Genomic DNA, 20,718 nt, shown 5'->3' on the forward strand with positions numbered 1-20,718 from the left:
GCAGTTTTTGCCTTTCTTTATACATGTATCACTTAACCCAATGCTAAATAAGTGTCTGTTGCTTTCTTATAGTGTAGTAATAAGCTATTATATTCAATTACTACAACTTATTTAGCCCGTGCCTAATCAATGATTAGATGATCCATTCTATCTCTAATCTAACTACAGAGTTTATTATTAGCGTACAAACCACCAGCAGAAAACACACAGAAAGGAAAGAAGGAGACATGTGTTCCTACTTCACTACCACCCTTGGTTCTCGGTCTTGGTCCATTTCTGAATGAAGTTGTGCACATAACCACAACTAGGAAATTGACTCTATCCAGACTAGAAACTGATTCAGAGTAGCCTGGGGGGGTCTGTGGTTTTATACTGAAGAAGACAGAGAGAGCTGGATTCACTGGCTAAAGTATTCTCAGGGAAACAGACCCTAGGAGCCTTGAGATATACCAGTCTCAAGTCAGTAAGATTGTTTTTCCACCTGCAAGTTCTTCTTCCTTTTTGTTGGGGAAAGGACATTGACCTACTGGCACAATAGAACTCAAGATACATTGTAGCTTGTTGGTGTATAATTAAGCACTGACTTGTGTGGTAGAAGCAACAGCTGCCATTAGGATACAGGGAATAGAAATCCACATAGACTGGAATGATAATGGAGAAAGTGGGACTTGAGTTGGACTTTGAAAATTAGATAGGATTTAAATGGGGGTATTTGTGAAGGTATTTCAGGGAGGGAAAGACTTTCCAAGTGGGTGAAAGGGCATTCTACATTTTTAACACCAACAAGCATTTATTAAGTGGTAACTTATTATGTGCCAAGCACAATGCTAAAGTATAGAGACACTCAAAACAGAAACAAAATTCTTGCCATCAAGGAACTTCTTTCCTGTTTTGGCAAATAGTAGGCAAGAATGAATGTGACATATAGAGAGGGAAACTATCATGACCAGAACAGAGAGATCATGTTGCTGAAACAAGCTCGGGGAGTTAAGATGAAACTACATTATCATGAGTCTTGAATACTGTTCTTATTGAAGAATTTGGGCTTGATATCATAAGTAACAAGAGGCCATTACAGACTTTTAAATAGAGGAATAACATGATGAAAGAGATACTTTAGAAAGTCAGTTATTCTTCTTATCAGCAAATATTTATTGCATGTCTATTCTATGGAGTAGTAAAGGATATTCCTGGAGTCAGAATGATAACAGTGCATAGCATTTCTATAGAGCTTGAAGGTTTGCAAAGTGCTTTATGTGTGCTCCATTTGATTCTCACAATAATACTGCAAGGTAGATAGATACCCATTTCATAGATGAGGAAACTGAAGCTGAGACAGGCTAAGTAACTCACACAGCTAGTGTCTAAAGCAAGTTTGAATTCAGGGCTTTCTAAATCCAAATCTTGTATACTATGCCATGTGGCTACTCAGAAGATCTAGCTTTTAATTCTCAGTCTCCTATATAATGCGCATTTTGGCAAGCACTTTGCAAAACTTATTTCCTCCTTTGTTAATGATGGTAATAATATGTGCTCTGCTTATCTTATAGAGTTAGTATCAAAGTCAAATGAGGTATAATGCATATGAACATCCATTGTAAGTGTCAGTGAATTAGGTAAGGAACAATTTATCACATACAAGGCTCTGTGAGACTCAGAAATTTAGGATTATAACATTCAAAATGATAAAGTCATAAAGTTATAAGTCATCATAAAGTCATCAGGCTTTATAAGTTTGTCATCAAATATTTTTGTATTTTAGGTAATAAGGAGAATATCTGGATGCATATCGATGCAGCATATGCAGGAAGTGCCTTCATCTGCCCTGAATTTCGGCCTCTTCTGAATGGAGTTGAGGTGAGTATGGATGTTCCTTTACCTTTAATTAGGATTTATTTTTGTGCCAAGCTAGATTGAGATAGGGAGAGGAACTGAACCTTCAATTTCATCAATATATATAAGTGTCAAGTGAGTAAACTCCCTCTGCCAATATAAAATGGCACTTTTTTCTGTGACATAATCTAGACCTTGCAGAAGATAAGAGTTTACATAGCCATTATGAATTAAGGGACAACACTTGAACAAAGTCTTTCTAGCTTTGAAGGCTATTCTCTATTCAATCTAACTGGTTGCTCTTAAAATTTGATCAACCAAGTTCAGTTCAATAGTAAACTATCAATAAGTGCCTACTATGTACTGTGTGGGTTTATAGATTCAAAGATAAAGCTAAAATAGCCCCTGTCATCAAGGGGTTCATATTCTTCTGAGGACACAGGTACAAGTCCATGGGGATGGTATAAAATATTAGCTCCTTGAGGGAAGAGACAGTCTTTGCAGACTAAATATTTCTTTGCATCCCCAGTATCTTGAACATGTTTATAGACCTGTGATTGCATAACTATAGAGAACTGTTAGTAAATTTTCTCTATTAATGCATATCAGCAATTATTTTTCAATTTATAGAGGTATTAAGAGATTTACTTAGAGTCACAAAGACAATATGGGTCTCCAGGGCCAGCCTTTTATCCACTGTTCTATTCACTATACCAAACTGTGGGTCTCCTTGAGTATTTCTAAATCTTGTAATTTGAGTATTTCATTCTCCTGAATGTTTTAGCTTTTTACCTAAAGGCAAGATTTTTGGACCAGATGGTGTCTCTCCAGTCCCTTTCCAGCTCTAGCATTCTTAGGATCCATACTCCTTGATGGGTTCCCATTTTGTTTCTGAAGGGCCCTCAACAAGTTGAGGTTTCACCTTTCAGAGAGCAAGGTGCACAGGCATCATGGCAGTCCCTTTGATAGACATGACAGCAAGATCCTATCAGTGGCAGACAGGGTTTAATCCTCAGCAATGAGTCATGTGAAATTTGCCTGCAATATTGTGAACTGCTCTTTACCCTGTCTGACTAAGGAACTGGCTGCTCTGAGGGTCAGATAAGGGGGCTGCAATTTCCTGCTGCAGCCCAAGGTTCTAAGATAAGACCTTTCTCTCCTGTCAGCCAGAGGAAAATATCACTGTTAGGTAATGAAAGAAGTTTAAACAAAACAGCCACATAGGAGAGAACTAATAAAATTCCTAACAAACAAAGCCCTTTTTCAACCTTTTGTTTCCTTTTTATCAACAAACTAAACTTACTGTAATTTCCTGTCTTAAAAAATATTTTTTTTTTACTTTTATTGGAACCTGGTAGGAAATTAAGTAAGGGGTCAGGTTTTATCAGCACAGGAGTTAGGCCACAACTATCTTGAAGATTTCTCACCTCTGATATTTACACTTTTCCCTCTTCCTCTGCTTCTCCTGCTCTTTTTATACCTTTTATAAATAAAAGAGAAAGTTTCATAAAGACATAGAATATTAACAAAGAGGGAAGAGTAGAAGATTAAACATGAATTGGGGCTTGAGATGAGTGGTCTGAATTTTCTTTGGGTATCTAATGCTTTCAATATTTAGAAGCACTCAGAATGAATTCAATGAATTTGTGTGTGTGTGTGTGTGTGTGTGTGTGTGTGTAAGAGAGAAAGAGAAAGAGAGAGAGAAAGAGAAAGAGAGAAAGAGAGAGAAAGAGAAAGAGAGAGAAAGAGAAAGAGAGAGAGAGAGAGAGAGATGAGGGAGGAGGACACAAGAGAGGGAGTAGAATACTCAGTCCTCCAACAAAATACAGGTTATATGCATTGGTCAGGTAAAGAAAAACTTTATACCTTTTGCATGTGCCAGAAGCTGCAGTATTTGTTTGAAGGCATGTTTGAAGTGTCACAATCAGAGCATGCAAGTCTTGGATGTGTGTGCTGCTTTGGGGTAATTATTTCAGAACTTAAGAGTTCGTGTTCTTTCCTTGAAGAGAAGCAGTCTATAACCCTGAGGAAATAGATCATCATAATAGCTCACATTTCTGTAGCCTTGATAGTTTACAAAGCATTTTCCTTACAATAACCCTGTCAGACAGGTAGGGAAAATATTATTAATATGTTTACAAGTGAGGAAATTCTAGTCTTAGAGAAGTTAAATGATTTGCCCATAAGCACATAGATAGTAAGTGGTAGAACTGGGACCTGACTCCAAATTTTGTGCTCTGTGTATCTGAACACTACTTTCAGTCATTCATTCAGCAAGTATTTTACTATACACCTGCTGTGTTGTGAGGAGGCAAAAACAAAAAATAATCCTTGTCCTCAGGGGAAAAATATTCTATAGAGAAACTAAGCCTCTCAATGTCCTAAACAAAGCACTCAGACCTTAAATAATAGGAAACTAGCTGATCTGCACTGACATAGCTTCCTCACTAGGAGTTACATAAACTAATGAAATCATAGATATAATTTTAAAAACCCACAAATAAACACCAAATCAAAGGTAAATTAATTTCAGGCTATAATACGTTGTGACTACATTTCTAATTTTTGAAACCCAATAATTCTGGAATAAGAATTATCTATGTATTCTCAGTATTGAATACTTCAAGGAACTGTAATTTCTTCAAATCTTATTCAAAGTGGACACCCCCCCATACACACAATTACTGAGAACATTTCTTCCATAATTTTGTAGATGGTCTTTGAGAATTGCTGTAAAAAATTCAGCTATCTGAAGCAATATGGTGTAGAGAATGTTTTCTAATAGTGCACTAAATTCCTTCAAAATCATTAAATTTCTTTGAAAGTCACTGAATAGCAGACAGAAGAACCCATAAAAAGTAGTACCTATTGTGATAAAACAAACACAAACAATAAGGACACTTCATTCTGAAATGATAAAAGCTGGGAAGGTATATGAGTTCACTTTATATAATCATAAAGGACATACAGAGTGAATATGTAGTTCTCTGTCAAATTCAAGAATCAAAAGGTTAAAGCCTGCTTTACAAGTTGAAGGAGAGTTATCTGAAATTAGAATCAACAATTGGATCTTAGAGACCACTGAGTTCATTTTACAGTTGAAGATACTGAGGCACAAAATTGATTAATTGATTTGTCCAGTGTTATATAGCTAGTAAATCTCTAATCATAATTTGAATTCAAGTTTTCTGGCCTCTAAGGCCAGCCCTCTATCTACTGTGACATTTAATTGATATATTCTATAAACCTGTGAGATCTAAAAAATATCTATATCTATATCTATATATATATATATATCTATATATATATATATGAAGATATTCATGTTATAGCTAAAACCAATTAAGATGAACAGAAGTGTACAGAAATTTTCTTACAAGAAGAAAGAAAATAGTTTTCTTTCCCTCTTTCAAGTTATTTTGTTCTTAACTTGGAATACTGATCTTTCAGTTATACGTTCAGTATTTTAATGAATCCATGAATTCATTGATGATTTCAAAAGAATCCATGCATTCAATAAAGTATTTCAATGGATCTATGAATTCATTATCCTCCATTGAAAGAGATCATAACCCATCCATACCTTATCATCCTGTATTGTTCTTATCCATAGATGATATGAACCATCCTGAGAGAATCTGCTGTTCTTACTATAGGCCTTGTAAAAACTGGCCATTGTTGAGGAATTATTTGCCCACAACAAACTATGAAACAAAGAAAAACACAAACTCACCTTCAGTGCTGGGTAGTTCCTTTCCATTTCTGCAATGACAGTGGTAGAGGGATACTTCTAAATGGATAGTGATTAGGAGGTTAAATGAGTCACAGAATTTTTAGACTATTAGAAGCAATATAACTATTGCTATACAGAGTGCTAGAGCTTTGTTCAGTGATAAATGAATGGATTGACTACTGGAAAAGAATCTTTATTTTCTAATTTATTTTAAAATTACTTTTCTCCATTAGTTTGCAGATTCATATAACTTTAATCCTCATAAATGGCTTTTGGTGAATTTTGACTGCTCTGCCATGTGGTAAGTCTTATAATATCTTATTCAAACTTTATAATAAAAAAATCAGTGTTCTTTATTGAGAGTGTATTAAAAGCATGGCCTGTGTAATTGCTGTGGTGTATACAAGAGAAGTATAAGACAGAGATAGCCACACCTATGAGTTAGCCACATCTTCATGGTATGGAATCTCTAAGAAGAGATTTTTAAACTTACTTGCCCATGGTTACAAGATAGTTAAGTATCCACCCTAGGACCAGAACACTTGATTTGACTCCAAGATCAATGTGCTTCCCACTATATCATACTGCTTATTCCTAAATGACAATCTCTTTGCAGTTTTTCTTTTAAAAGATGAAAAACCTTTTTAGCTTCATAGGAAGAAAACCCATTGAACATCAAGCTCAATTTACAATGAAAAGAATACAAAATAAGTAATAATTTTAACTTATAAATTACTTCTACATTAAATATCTTTCTGATCTGCATGATTATATGTGATATATTACATATATGAGCTACATGTATTAATTCTGAATCTTAATGAGAGGATCAGGGTGAATATGGAGGAAATTCTGAGGTTATTTAATTTGTCTTTACTTGTTTGTCTTTCAATGTATCAGAGTGGCTCCAATTTTGCCTAATTGAAAAGCTCTAATAATTGGTCTCAACTGCATTCCTTCTACTTTTCTTGGGTTCTTTTGAAAATTTAGTAAAATATGTTTTATAGGTATACAAAATTTCAAATTTTCTTTGAATTTTTTGAACATTGGTAGGATTATCTTCACATATAACTTTGATGCCTCATTGTTGTGATCAAATAATCTCAAGTTCTTAAAAACTGTGCCCATGGAGCACAAAATAGCAGGTCCTACCAAACTTAAAACTTTCAGCCATAGACCTGGTGAATGATAATATTTCCATTATTTTAGTACCAATTTAACTAAATTCATAGGATCATAGATTTTGATTTGGAAGGAACCTTAGAATTCAGCTGGTTCACCCTTTCCTGGCTCCTCATTTTATAGATGAGGAAATTGAGACCCAGATTCAATTTTTCCCAAAATGACTTTTCCCAAATTATCTAGGTAAGTTTATTGTCATGCTGGTTGCAAGGAAATGACTTTTTTCCTCAAAGCAAATGTTGGAAACCATCTAATAAGACACATAAGAAATGAAATCAGCACAGGTAGAAGGAGTAGCAAAGCTGATAAAATGACAGATTCCTAAAGTATGTTAATGTATGACCTTTCCTCAAGTGGACAAGGGGAATTTTTACTAAACTTCATTTTACCTATCAATTTCCAGATTATTTTCCACGGAGTTTTCTCTCTGTCTCTTCCCCTGAACATCACTCACTTCCTGTATATTATCTCTTACATTAAATTCAAGTCTGTTAGCTTCTCTTATTAATTTATCACTTCCTACTTTGAAATTCCATTCATGAAATTAATGGCCCTTTTGATATCAAAATGCAAAATGTTTCTGCTTCTCTGATTTTATTGCTATTTTCTAAGATTACTTTATTTTTACATGAAACATTTTTTAAAAGAGTTGAATTTTAAAAGTAGTGAATTTGAACTGTTCTTGCTATTTCCATGTATTTTAATGTAAGTACTTAGCCATTCTATAAAATGGTTTCCATTTCTGTAAAATGGAAATAACTTTGGCTTAACTGACTTATTTTAGCAACCTTGTTATAGATTCAATTTGAATCCCAATTTGTACCCTAATTTGAACCACCGAGGTCTGAATTCATGTAATTTACTCACTTTAGCACCTTTCCATCTGTCTTGAAGTTGAATTCTACTGTATATGGTCTCAGAGCACAGAAAAAGATAACTTTTACTTCTAACTTAGGGAGGTAAATGCAACCTCATAGTTAACATCAATACATCTAGAAAAAGACTGCATCTAGAGAAAGAGCATGTATTATCTAAATGTTTGAAAAAGGGAAATTTTAGATCAGAAGGAACCCAGTTGCTTCCTGCAATTCCTGTGTGTGGAGGGAAACAGATTAAAATGTAATTGAGAAATAGCAAAATAAATAAAAAATATCAGAGAACATAGGTAATGTTAATATGTAGTCTTCTAATTTTGCCCACACAAGCAAGCAATGGCAATTCAAATTAGTAAATATTTACCAAGTAACTAAAACCTGTGTTTCTATCTTCCTTCCTTCTCTATCCACACTTTGTTCATTTATGAATTAAAGTCCCCATGAAATCTTTCTTTGGCACACTCTCTGCATTTCTAATAACACACAGATTTTGCCATCAATTATTTAACAGTTGAGAGCGAAGATCTATTATGTGTCTATCGTGTTCAAAACACTGTTCCAGACACTATGTGAGAAAAAAAATTTAGTTTTTTTAAAAAATGCTATTATTTCCCTCATGAAGCTTACAATCTAATGGGAGCCATGAAACAGACAAAGATAGTGCAACAAAATGAAACACAGTGTAAGAAGGTATGTCTATACCTGGTCACTGATGTATCTAATCTATTGCAACATAATTTTGGCTGAAAGCATACATAAATTGGATAGCAGCAAGATTTTTATAGAGTTGCTATGTGGTGAAAGAATATGGGACAAAGTAAAAAAGGGATTTATGTGATTAACAATAAAATTGATGTTGACCTCAATGGAAACTCAATTTAACAATTGAGAACAAATATCTATTATGTGTCTTTTGTGTTTGATCCAGAAAAAAAATGAATGTGCTTATACGTAATCATTATATTTCATTTTTTCCCTACTAAACAGAGGCTCACTGCTGCCACTAAATGTGTGACTTTAAAGCCCACATGAATTCAGTGGTGTGTTCTTATAAACTCTGCCCTTTAGATACTTTTGTCAAGATTTAAGGATTATACCCAATTTTAGCTACTGCATGTTATTTTAGTTTACTTCAGCTCCTGCTATTTGTCAAAAAATATCCATATGTTTGTTACTGTGGTCTCATTTCAACCATAGTCTGATGATTCCACTATCTGAAATCCCTTCAATACTTAAGTGCACAGGGAGGGAGATGTTGGTGAAGGGAAAAGAATGTGAGATTTGGGACAAGAAGCCTTAGTTTTTAAATCCCAGATCTCCCAATAATTATCATTGGAACCCTGGATCTCTAGCCTTCAGTTTCCTGAACTGGAAAATAAAGAGATTCAATCAAATGTCTAGGGTCTGCCTAATTGGTAAACTTCCTGCAACTTTGTTTACTATTATACTTTTGCTCTCATTTTTTTTTTTTTAATGAGATACAATATAAAGAACATTAAATTTGAAGTTCGAGGATTTGGGATTGAATCTAAGGTCTGATGTTTATGAATTTGGACCATCCCTTTTACTTCTCTTGAGTCACAGTAAGACCTCTATAGAATGAGGGAATTGGAGTAGCTGATCCCTTCTGATTTAATATATTTATTGCCTAGAACTATTAGGAGTAGTTTACATTTTTACGTTTACAACTTCATTATCACAACATACTTTCTCCTTCGGTCTCTCATTTGACCCTCATTTCAATCTTTTATGGAAGATAGTAGAAGTGGCTATTACTCCAATTTTCCAGAATCACCCCAACTAACAAGTGGTGATATTCCCACAGTTGCAAGTTCAACAAATGCTTAGTGAAGCAACAATAGATTAAATTTGTTCAACCTGTCTTAATTCCCTTGATCCCTTTTCACTAACTACATACCAGCTTTGTGAAGATCTCGCTGCCATGCAATTTTGGTATGCTCTCAGCCCAACAAAAGTCTCTTGTGAAAACCTGGGGTTTTCCCCAGGGTTCCATTTGGGTTGGTTCTAATTTGTCTTGTAAATTTATATGCTTCATAGCTTTAAAAAAGGAAAAAAACCCTGTGTTTTCCAGACAGCCAGGGAAACAGGTAGAATTATGTTTTTTAGTTGCTAAATGGATGAGTATCATAATGTTATTTGCTAGCATTTATATAATATTTTAAGATTTGCCAAATACTTTCCATAATGTTTCATTTCATCCTTACAACTACCCTGTGAGGTAGGTACTATTACTGTACTCATTTTATAGATAAAGAAACTCAGGCTGATTCAAGAGGTTAGTTGGCTTTTCTAGTCAAGGTCACATAGCAAGTAAAAATTTGAACTTAGTTCTGAGGAAGCATTCAAATGCTTTTTGTCTACAAATCCAGCCTTTTTGCCCACTGACCCACCATATTCAAATAAGGGAAAGATAGAATCATTTTAGAAAACTCCTGGTATGGGCAAATAGCCAGCTGTCATTAATATATGTCACAACTTGTGAATAAATGCTATGGAGTTGTATGAGGCACATAAAGATTAATTACTTCTTTGAGGATCACTAGAACCAAATGGCAAGCAGGATTTGAATACAAATCTTCCTGACTTTGCATTGTAAGTTGAGGAGTTTGACATAATCATTATAATTAAAAAAAAAATAAAAGTAACACATGCTGTATTCCTTGAATATATGCATAGGTGCTAATTCCATAAAAAAATAAACATTTATTAGTGCCTACTATATTCCAGGCCTTATTACAAATATTATCCCATGTGATCCACACAAACAACCCTGTGATGATATTAATATATCCAGTTTACAAATGAAGAAATTGAAGTAGAAAAAGGTTAAGGTTTTTGCTCAGGTTCACATAGCTAGTAAATATTTAAGGTCAGATTTGAACTCCTGGCTTAATGATCTGTCCCCTGTGACACTTAGCTGTCTCCTGTATTTAAAAAATGTAAAAACCTCCATTTCCCAATCAGTCCTTGCCCTCCCCACCTCACATACCTAGAAATGAATCATTTGTTTTTTTTTTTTTTTTAAATTTCAGACTTGCTATTATTACAAATGAGAAATTAAAGGAAAGAAAATTGTTTACTGAACTCCCTAGCATTTCATGTGTGTGCAGTCCTTGAAATGAAAACTATCTCTGTATTTCATAATGAAATTTTACCAATGGTTAGTCCATAATGTAAAATAAACATTTTGGTTATTTTCATTAAATATTGAAATAGACAAGATAATTGGAATTTCTAAAAAGTGACTTTGAACAACCACAGTCAATACTTTCCCTAATGATTTCATTATTCTGCTCATAAACCTTTTGCTGTGCATTTGTTGCTCAGAATCCTTTGTATGCAAATTTAAACCATTTTTGCTAGCTCTTAATGGTCCATTACTATGGGATTAGCTTTTAAAGAAGTCCCACACTCCTCAGCATATCAATTGCATTTCTGTTTTTGCTCACTTAGAAAAGTACACTTTAAAATCCCAATAGCTCATCCCCTCCCCAGTTATTTCGTTGATATAGAATGTGATTACTCCCTAAGGATTTCAACCACTTACAAGAGGTTATAGCAGTTCTAATGTTCTTAAAACCTCATGGTGGTTATAGAAACGGATTTAAAAATAAAAGGTAGTCCAGACTATTCTTCTGGAGATTACTTTTGGGATTTCTTAGTTCTTTTGTTCATTAATATTCTTGTTTCATGCAGTTTGGTGTTAAACATTTTTAGGAGACTTTTGCAAATGTGATCTATGATCCTAAGATGAAAGGAATTTATGAGAAATTGAGTCCCATTTGTCCGGTTAAAAGAGGAAATGAAAACCTCAGCAGTTAAGTAACTTATCAAGTCACACATTTCCAGTATCACTATCATCATCATAATCATCATCAATAGGTCACATATATTTAGTTGTTTAAATGTCCTTCATGTAGCTCACCTCATGTGAAACTTGCTAGTAAGATATTATAGGTTTTATAATTATCATTCTCATGTTTGAAAATAAGGAACCGAAGTTCAGAAAGTAATTTATCTATGGTCTTTCAACTATTGAGTATTGGAAATGAGATTGGAATCTTTCTGATCCCAAATATGGCACTCTACCCACTCTACTACACAGTCTCTCTGGGTTTCTATTTTCTAAGTTAAGCATGTCCATAGTCACAAACTTGGAGGGGTCAGAGGAGTTTAGCTCAAACTCTTCAAGGTATTAGGGACAAAACTGACACTCAGAGTAGGTAAATCAATTGCCCAAGGTCATACAACTAATAAGTGGCAGGACCACTTGAACCTAACCTCTGCTCCCAAATTTAGTTCCTTTAAACATTCTTCATATGAATTGGTTTATAGGTCCCTTCCTCTTCTAATCAGCCTTTTCAGGACACACATTGCTTTGTCAATGCTCCTCTTAATATGGGGTATTTCATTCCTTGAAGAAATTTTATCTCAATAGTACAGAACGACAAAACAGCATCTCAATAGTACAGAACAAGAAAATGCCCTAAACAGCAATGATATTACACAAAATCATTGAACTAATTTAATGAGATGAGTGCTAAAAGGTAGGGACAATGACAGTTCTCATTTCTGTGGCACTTTAAAGGTTTGCATGTTACTTTACACTCATCAACTTCTTTAGTCCTCACAGCAGCCGTAGGAGGAGATGCTGTTACTTTTCCCATTTTGGGGAGAGGTAACTGATGCTGAGAAAGGTTAATGAACTTGCCTAGGATCAGAAAACTAATAACAAGAGTCTCTGAATCGAGGTCCCACTGGCTCCAAGGACTACACCAAATCTTTCTGGTCATAGATCACCTCACACATCAGTGGGTCTAAACTACCCTATAGTGTATTCTTTTTTTATCTTTATTCTTTATTCCACTAACCTTCCTTTTCCATTCCTTTGTACATGTAGGGCATAATTCTGTCTAATTAATTCAATTAATTAGAACAATCTAGGGGCAGCTAGGTGGGGCAGTGGATAGAGCATCAACCCCCAAGTCAGGAGGACCTGAGTTCAAGTATGATCTCAGACACTTAACATTTCCTAACTGTGTGACCCTGGGCAAGTTTGCCTCAGCAAACAAACAAACAAACAAACAAAAAAAACACCAGAAGAACAATCTAGTGTAGCTGAAAAAAGTGAGATTTGGAGGCAGTTCAAAGATAAGAGTGCTAGATTGGGAATAAGTAAAACCTGAGTTTAAAGCTTGCCTCAGACATTTACTAGTTGTTAACCCTAGAGCAGCCAACCTCTGCTTGTCTCAATTTTCACACTCCTAGAGTGCTGGAAGGTTCAAATGAGATCCTTATAAAGGATTCAGAGAACATGCATTCAATCCTAGTGCTATCATTTATCCACTCTGTGGTCTGGAGAAGTCACTTGTAATAATAATAGATAATACTTTAAGGTTTATAATTCATTTTATATATTTTATGGCTTGAGTAGGGCGCTTTGTGGCAATGAGTCAGAGCTTTGGATTTGGAGTCAGGAAGATATAAATTCAAATTTCACTTCAGACACTTATTTAGCAGAATGACTTAAAGCAAATCACTTTTTCTCTCCCTGCCTCAGTTTCTTCATTTATAAAATAAAAATAATGAAATGATATTTGTAAAATGTCTTGCAAATATTGAATTATTATGGAAACTATATTTAGCAATATAGTGTAAAAGTGTTATAGCTACTCATTTCAGCTTTTGGATGACTCAGACACTAGTGTGTGAGCCTGGGCAAGTCACATACCTGTTTGCCTCAGTTTCCTCACCAGTAAAATGAGTTGGAGGAGGAAATGGCAAACCATTCCAGTATTTTTGCCAAGAAAATTCCAAATGGATTCATGAAGAGTTCGATATAACTAAAATGACTTAAAAACAAAAATTTGAGCCTTTCAACACCCCCTGAAGTAAGTAGTATACATGTTATTATCCCTTTTTTTTTTTTAATAAATTAGTGAACTGAGGCTGAGTTTAAGTGATTTATCCAAGAACACAATGTAAGAACGTATCAGATCCTTCTAGGTTTCCTTGACCCAAAGTCCAGCACTCTAATCATTTCATCATGATCCCTCCCATTCAATCTCCCTCTGGACCTTCTAATCTATAAAGTAAAGGAATTGGACTAGATGGTTCTGAATTCCTTTCTTGAGATTGCTACTCTGTAATCTTGATTTCATAATGAATCAAAAGCATTCTTGGATTCTTAATCATCTGTGTAGTGCCTGAAACCTATTGCAATCACATGTAGTGAGCCTTTATTAAATGTTAATTGAATGAACAAATTTCTGTGTCTCAGGTAACTTTGCTCATTTACATCATCACAGAAAAGCACTCCTAACTGGGTCAACTTATTATAATGTCTGCCCTTGTTCACATATGAGACTGAGATAGCATTGGTATATCACCCGAAATCAGTCACCACAACTGGAGAAAAAAGCTCCAAATGCCTTCCCTGCAAACAGTGGGGCAGTCAGGAGTATCATTTTCATATATGAAGGGCGGTATTGTGTGGGTGTATCTTCCATTAGTTTTAATGGAATTTTCTCATACAATTCAAGCAGAGAATATAATCCAGAAAGTTTATTATTGTTGATTGACACAGTCTCTTTTTTTTTTTTTTCTTTTTAGAGGAAGAAAAAAGTATTAGCTTTTTGAAAATAAAATCCAGTTACCTTTCTCTCTCATTTCTTCATTGGTAGTCAGTATTCTTGAAGCTTTATTTCATGCTTACTGAGCTTTATCTTTCAGTGACTATTATATTACATTTGTTTTCAAAGCCAAGGCCACTGTCAGATTGAAATTTAGTCTCCAGTATGTCCCTAGGAAATTTTCACCACAGTATCTCTGTTAGGCCATGTCTATCCACCAAAGTAGAGACAATTTTCAAATTTCTTATGATTTTTAAACCTTTGTTTTGTAGTTATAATATGCTAATGTGTGTAAGGACATTATACACACTTGCTAGGCAAATCCCCTAATCTAAATAGTCTCCAGTATGTCCCTAGGAAATTTTCACTACAATATTGCTATTAGGCCATGTCTACCCACCAAAGTAGAGATATTTTTCAAATTTCTTATGATTTTTTAAACCTTTGTTTTGCAGTTATCATATACTAATTTATGTACAGACATTGTACACACTTGCTGGACAAATTCCCTAATCTGTTAGTGCTTCAGGCATCTCACTAAGATTTAAGTTGTAGACAAAATATCAATCTGCTTTGGTAAAGAGTGTTTTCTCACCTGAGGATTTCCTAATACAAATGAAATCACAAGCCCAGATGGTACTGTAATTTGTGGTACAGATTTGCGTGTACTTGCATTCTTTTCCTATTTGATTGTAAAATGTTGTAAAGCAAGATCATTGTTTTTCATCTCTATCCCCAGCTGTCTAACCCAGTCTATTGCATTTATTGTTGTTGAAACAAATTGAATTGAACTACATAATTCAAGTACTTATATTTCTCCCACTCAGAATTTTTTTTAAAAGAGATTTTTGCCTTGAATTATTGATAACACAAGCTCCTACATATACCTACACCCTTGGTGTCTGGTAGTGTTCTAGATATGTTTGTGTATTGGGCCAGGACACATGTCCAGAATACTTTTGATGGCCTAGCATTTGGAAGATTTGGGTTGTTTTTGTTTTTCTTCAGAAGCAGAGGTGCCTATGGTTTAAATTATACAGGAGGATATTCTGGGTTTCAGGACTATGTTATACTCAAGACATCTGTTGATCTCCATTAAGAAGTCCTTATTCAATTAGGCTTATGTTATTTATATCTCTCATGGCTGTTTCCATTTGGAAGACATTTTCTTTTTCTTTTCTTTTATTTAAAATAAATTTTATTGAATTTTTTTGCTTTTATATGAACTAAATTTCTCCCATAGTTCTATCCATCCCTTATATAACAAAGAATTTGGAAAGCTTTTTATGGTTCTTTCTCCTTGTTCTTTAAATAGATACAATTATTTTTAAAAAGTAAAAATGAGTGAAATTAATGTAAAACAAATTAATGTGCAAGGATTTTCTGAAGCCTGCATATATATCACATGATTCTAAAATCAAACCATTTTCTGACATTTCTAGTTCTTTGATGTGACAGTAGTATGATTAATTAAATCATATTATATGGATTTGTTCAAAAACAGGGTGAAAAAGAGAGCAGATTTGATAGGTGCCTTTAAACTGGATCCTGTTTACCTACAGCATCATAACCAAGAATCTGGTAAGCAGACTTTCTTCAATATTATTGTTGCTGTTGCTTTTTTAGGTTAGCTTGACTCAAAATCCAAAGTTACATCCCAAACTTATGTCATTGCAGCATGTATTCATGCTGCAAAAAAAGTCCAAACTTAGTTCAGCTCAGTGTTTCTAAACCTATAACTAGGGTGAGGTTACCATGACATACTAACTTCGCAGATGCATGTCATTAAAATAAGAAGTTATCTTCCTCCAGGTGAGCTCCTCTTTAGCCAGATCTTGTCCTGCTCCATTTTCCTAGTGGTTTCCTCAGGCGCAGATTAATAGTTTTCTGTGATCTTTGCCCACAGAGAATTACAGAGAGTTATAGTGTCTGTAACTAAATTTGTCTAAAAAATATAGTTAACTTGAAAGGGGTTTTTTTTTAGATTTTTTTTATCTTAGGCATGTTTTGTGAAGCTTGGCCTAGGTGTGAAGTTGGTGCAAGTTATAGCTCTGGATACCTGTTTATTAATTGAAATGATTTGGGTTTTCATCTGGAAAGATGGCTACATAGGTTATATCTAGGACTTGGATTGTACAGTCAAGCCATGCAACCATTACCTAAATATATGAGTTTATTATTGAGAATTATTATTGAGAAGAACTTATTTTTAACCTGTCCACCTAGAATAAATAAGGCTGTAACATGAGGTGTTGGCAGTTTCTTCTAACCAACAATGAATTTTTGATTTGTATGTTATTATTAAAATATAATATTAATGAAGACTGTTTATGAGAAAATTTTCTGGGTCAAAAATAAAGAAGTTGTTAATCTTCTACATTGAACATGAGATCAAGAAATAATATGTGATTTTGCTTAAAAAGTAACACTAATGACAGACTTATTTGAAGTGTCCCATTTTTTGTTGGACCATCACTAATGTGTACACACTACAAACTGGATTTCCCAGACTTTATAACTAGAGAAACTTATGACTCATAGTCAAGTTGTTGGGAATTTTTAACTTCTGGCACTTTAGGATGAGTTGGATAATGGGCACCATGAAAATATTACCAAAACACAGGTCATAACACAATGACCTAACTAAAAAGCCTAACTAAAAGCCTAACTAAAAAGAGGTTTGCATGTTATTATTTCTCTTTGTATGTTTGAGTGTGTGACTCTGTCTCTCTCTCTCTCTCTGAGTCTCTGTCTCTCCTTTCCTTCCTTCTTTCCCTTCCCTTTCTCCTTCCTTTGAGGACTCCATCCACCAAAGCTTACAACCCGCATTCTGCATCCCTTATTTTCAATGGCAAAATCTTTTCAAATGTACCTCCAAAGCATCTCTTACAGACATTCTCTTCTTCCCCTTTGTATGTCGTTATTACATTTCACTTGGACTATAATGGATTCTCACTGGGAATCCTGGTGCTTTCTTCCCTCCCTAATCTATCCTCCACATAGCTATCTGGACCATGTTTCTAATGTGTCATTCTATCATGCTACTCCCTTATTCATAAGTCTTCAGTAGCTGTAGCATAAAATAACAAATTCTGTATCTAACATCTTATTTGATCCTCACAACAATCCTGAGAATTGGAGAATCCTTGGGGAAACTGAGGTAAATGAGGATTAAATTATTTCCCCAAAGTCGTATAGATAGTAAATATCTGAGAATGGATTTGAACTCATATCTTCCTGACTCCAACTCTGCTGCTTTACCCATTGTACTGGCTACTTGCCTGTGGGTCTTTATATTCTATTTCCAATCTACTTTTATAGGTTTACTGAGTATTACTCCCCTTTGTTCCAGTCACATAGGTTTCCCAAACTCAGAAAATTATTTCCTATCACTATGCCTTTGCCAAGGCTGTCCACCATGTCTATATTCCATCTTCCATGTCACCTAATAGAAGCTTAATATTCTTCAAAATCAGCCATGTGTCATTTCCTATAGGAAGCTTTTCTTCATCCCTTTAGTTGTTAATACTCGTCCTCTCTTCCACAAATTATCATATTTCTATTTTTCTAGTGATGAAAGATTACATGGAATAATAGATAATGGAAAGGGTGGGGACCAGAATTAGGGCTGTCTAGATTCAAATCCTTCCTATGACACATATGGGTCCTGTGACATTGGGCAAGCTGATCAGGCTCCTATTTAATTTGATAGAGGGAATTCCTCCCAATGAGCTCCTTATACTAATAAAGTCACAGGTTGACCAAAAAAATCCCACAACAAACAAAGCTTTAGCTATTTACCGTATATATTATATGTATATGTATGTAGATAGGCAGATATAGATATGTAGATAACAGATATATTTAAGTACTTTGAGAACTGGTTCTCTGTATATCCAGTGCATAGCACCTAATGCCATGTGCTGATATGTTCTGCAAACTCAACTCTCAACCCCAGCTTCCATTGCCAAGTGGATCACATGGTGACCAGAGTGAGATGCTGGAAAAAGACTATGGCTGAATACTACAGGAGCACCCTTAACCAAAGCAAGATAGCAAAGGTTTTATGTTTGCTGATAATAACCATGATGGCTGGGAGATAATCCTACCTCCTTATTCTCTAACTGTTCTGGCTCTCATATGCTGAACTTATATCTCTTTCTTCATTTCTTCAAATTCTTGGTATTCTCTACTGCCCTAAGAATAAAGTGGTTTCTTGAAAATATTTTCATTTAATGCATGTATATCTTGGATTCAGTAGTTCGGGGAGAGGGAAAAGTAACAGCAGCATGAGTAAGATTATATAATTTGCTGAAGGACACAGAAAGAGAAGCTATTTTTCTAATTTACTGGAATGACCAGATATAGCTCTCCCCAAATTAGGAAAGGATGAAATGAATCCTCACTTTCCTGAATTTCTCTTGATATAAAAAGATTTGGCTGTGTACTGGTGGGAGGAAACTTGCTTATTAGAAGTAGGAGAAAACCTATAGCTGAGACAGAGTGGCTCTGAGCAACTTCCACTCTCCATTAACTTCTCCCACAGTTTCAAAGGAAACTACTCTTCCCACCTTCCCCTCTCCATGAGATTAGTGAATGGAGGTCAAGTTTGAAGGGAAAAGTTGGGGAAAAGAAGTTCTACTCTAGGGGTATGTTGGTGAATTTTCAACATGCAGCTCTCCTCCCCACAAAAAGTGAGCCCATGATCCATTTAAAAGTTTACTCTGCACTATAACATTTTCTTCATCACTTTTTTAAAGTCTAGAAAATTCACAAAACAATAAATTAAGCCTTGATTTGTAGTTTTCCAAGGAGTAAAAGCTCACCCTGAAAATTTAACAGTCAGTTTTTGTGAGCTCATCTGAGCTGGGCTTCAGTACACCCCTGCTCTGACCACACCAGAGTAAAGACCAAACAACTGCTACCATCAACCATTGTTAGATTTACGACTGAAATCTGGCAGGCTGACAGTGTTGGGACAAATGGCTCCTTTAGCATTGAGGCAGCAATGTTATCAAAAGCCAGAACCCCTATATCTTTTATTGACAATTCTCTTTAAGAAGTGAAAAAAATGTTTTCTGAGGTAAGAGAGCAACGAGCGCTATATTTTAGGAGCACACAAGTTGTTCCCCATGCTAATTGACACATAAGAATTAGTAGAAATACATTTTTATTTTTACTACCGTCATCATTACAATTACTAATTAATAGCAATTATAGCATACATTTATCAAGTGTGTGCCAAGTGCTATATAGGCACTTTGTACACTGATTTAGTTTAAGTTGCCAACAATTTTCATCTTGAGCTCCTTTTCTTTCTCATTAGCTATTTCCTTCCTAACTTAGGCCCATTATTCAGTAATTTAAAAGGCTTCACTGATCAGATAAAATGATTTCTGCTCATTTACTTTTAACAACTCAAAGGCCTTCTTTCTTCAAAAGAAATAATAGTGATTATTTGTCATAGGCCTCCTTAATGCCTTTACAATTGAGCAACTCTATGGCCCTGCCAGCAGCCAAGAATATCAGTCAGACCTTTTCAGCAGGCTTTTAAAGCTCTAGCTCCTCCTTGTAAATAGGATATTCATGCCCTGTTTAGTCCCTGGTTGAATATAGATATGGGCATATAGCTAATAATCGTCCAGATAAGAAATAATGTGGATCCCATTATGCTTCACCAATTACCTGTTATCTTTGAGTTATTTAAATACCTTAGTCCATTACAGGAACAGGAAATTTTATGACCATCACCAATTGCCTTGTGCTTTACTATTTGTGTTCAGCAGAGGCTAAAGTAAGAAATCCTGTGACTTTAAAAACATTTCTCATCTGGCATTAATCAGAAGTTCAAAACCAATGTCTCCCTTTGCATAAAGTTGGAGAACAGGAACTATATAGGGCAGGTAATGAATCCTAGTCTAGTTTAGTTGAGAGGCAATGAAGTATAGTGGAGAGAGGTCAGGATTTAGGAATGAAAATTCAGGTCAACTGAACATTTACTAAGCTCCTGATTTTTGTGTACCAGGCCCAGAGGGAAATATACTTAGATAAAACATGAGGTCCCTACCCTCTTAGACTTTGTAACTACTGGGGAAGATGGGAGGAGAGGGGATGGACTGAAAAGAGAGATTGGTGCCCTACCCCCCCACCCAATCTAAGTCTGAAGATCTGAGTTCAAGATCTGTTTTATTAACTAGGTAATTCAGGGCAAGTCAATTAATCTTTAAGCCTCAGATTAGCCATCTATAAAATTGGAATAATATTACTTGTTTTTCCTATTGCCTAGAGCTGTTTCAAATATTAGATAAATACCTGATACCAGGTATCTATGGGTATAATGCAGGGATTTAAAAATTTTTTCTACTTGCAATACCTTTTTGCTCAAGAAATTTTACATGACCCTTGGTATATAGATATATAAAATATATACAAATTAAATATT

The 20,718-nt window shown here is 34.8% G+C and overlaps 1 protein-coding gene across 2 annotated transcripts in view; it reads left to right on the forward strand.

Annotated features, from left to right (window-relative positions):
- The window catches only part of DDC (dopa decarboxylase), a 100,047-nt gene that overhangs the window by 56,987 nt on the left and 22,342 nt on the right, over window positions 1-20,718 (forward strand). For both annotated transcript variants that reach the window (XM_023498267.2, XM_003762537.4), the window contains exons 8-10: window positions 1,763-1,857; window positions 5,800-5,867; window positions 15,781-15,857. In XM_023498267.2, coding sequence (XP_023354035.1) covers window positions 1,763-1,857; window positions 5,800-5,867; window positions 15,781-15,857 — 240 coding nt within the window. The remainder of the gene's footprint in view (window positions 1-1,762; window positions 1,858-5,799; window positions 5,868-15,780; window positions 15,858-20,718) is intronic.

This window comes from Sarcophilus harrisii, chromosome 1, assembly GCF_902635505.1.
Source record: "Sarcophilus harrisii chromosome 1, mSarHar1.11, whole genome shotgun sequence".
In the NCBI taxonomy this organism is placed as follows: Eukaryota; Metazoa; Chordata; class Mammalia; order Dasyuromorphia; family Dasyuridae; genus Sarcophilus; species Sarcophilus harrisii.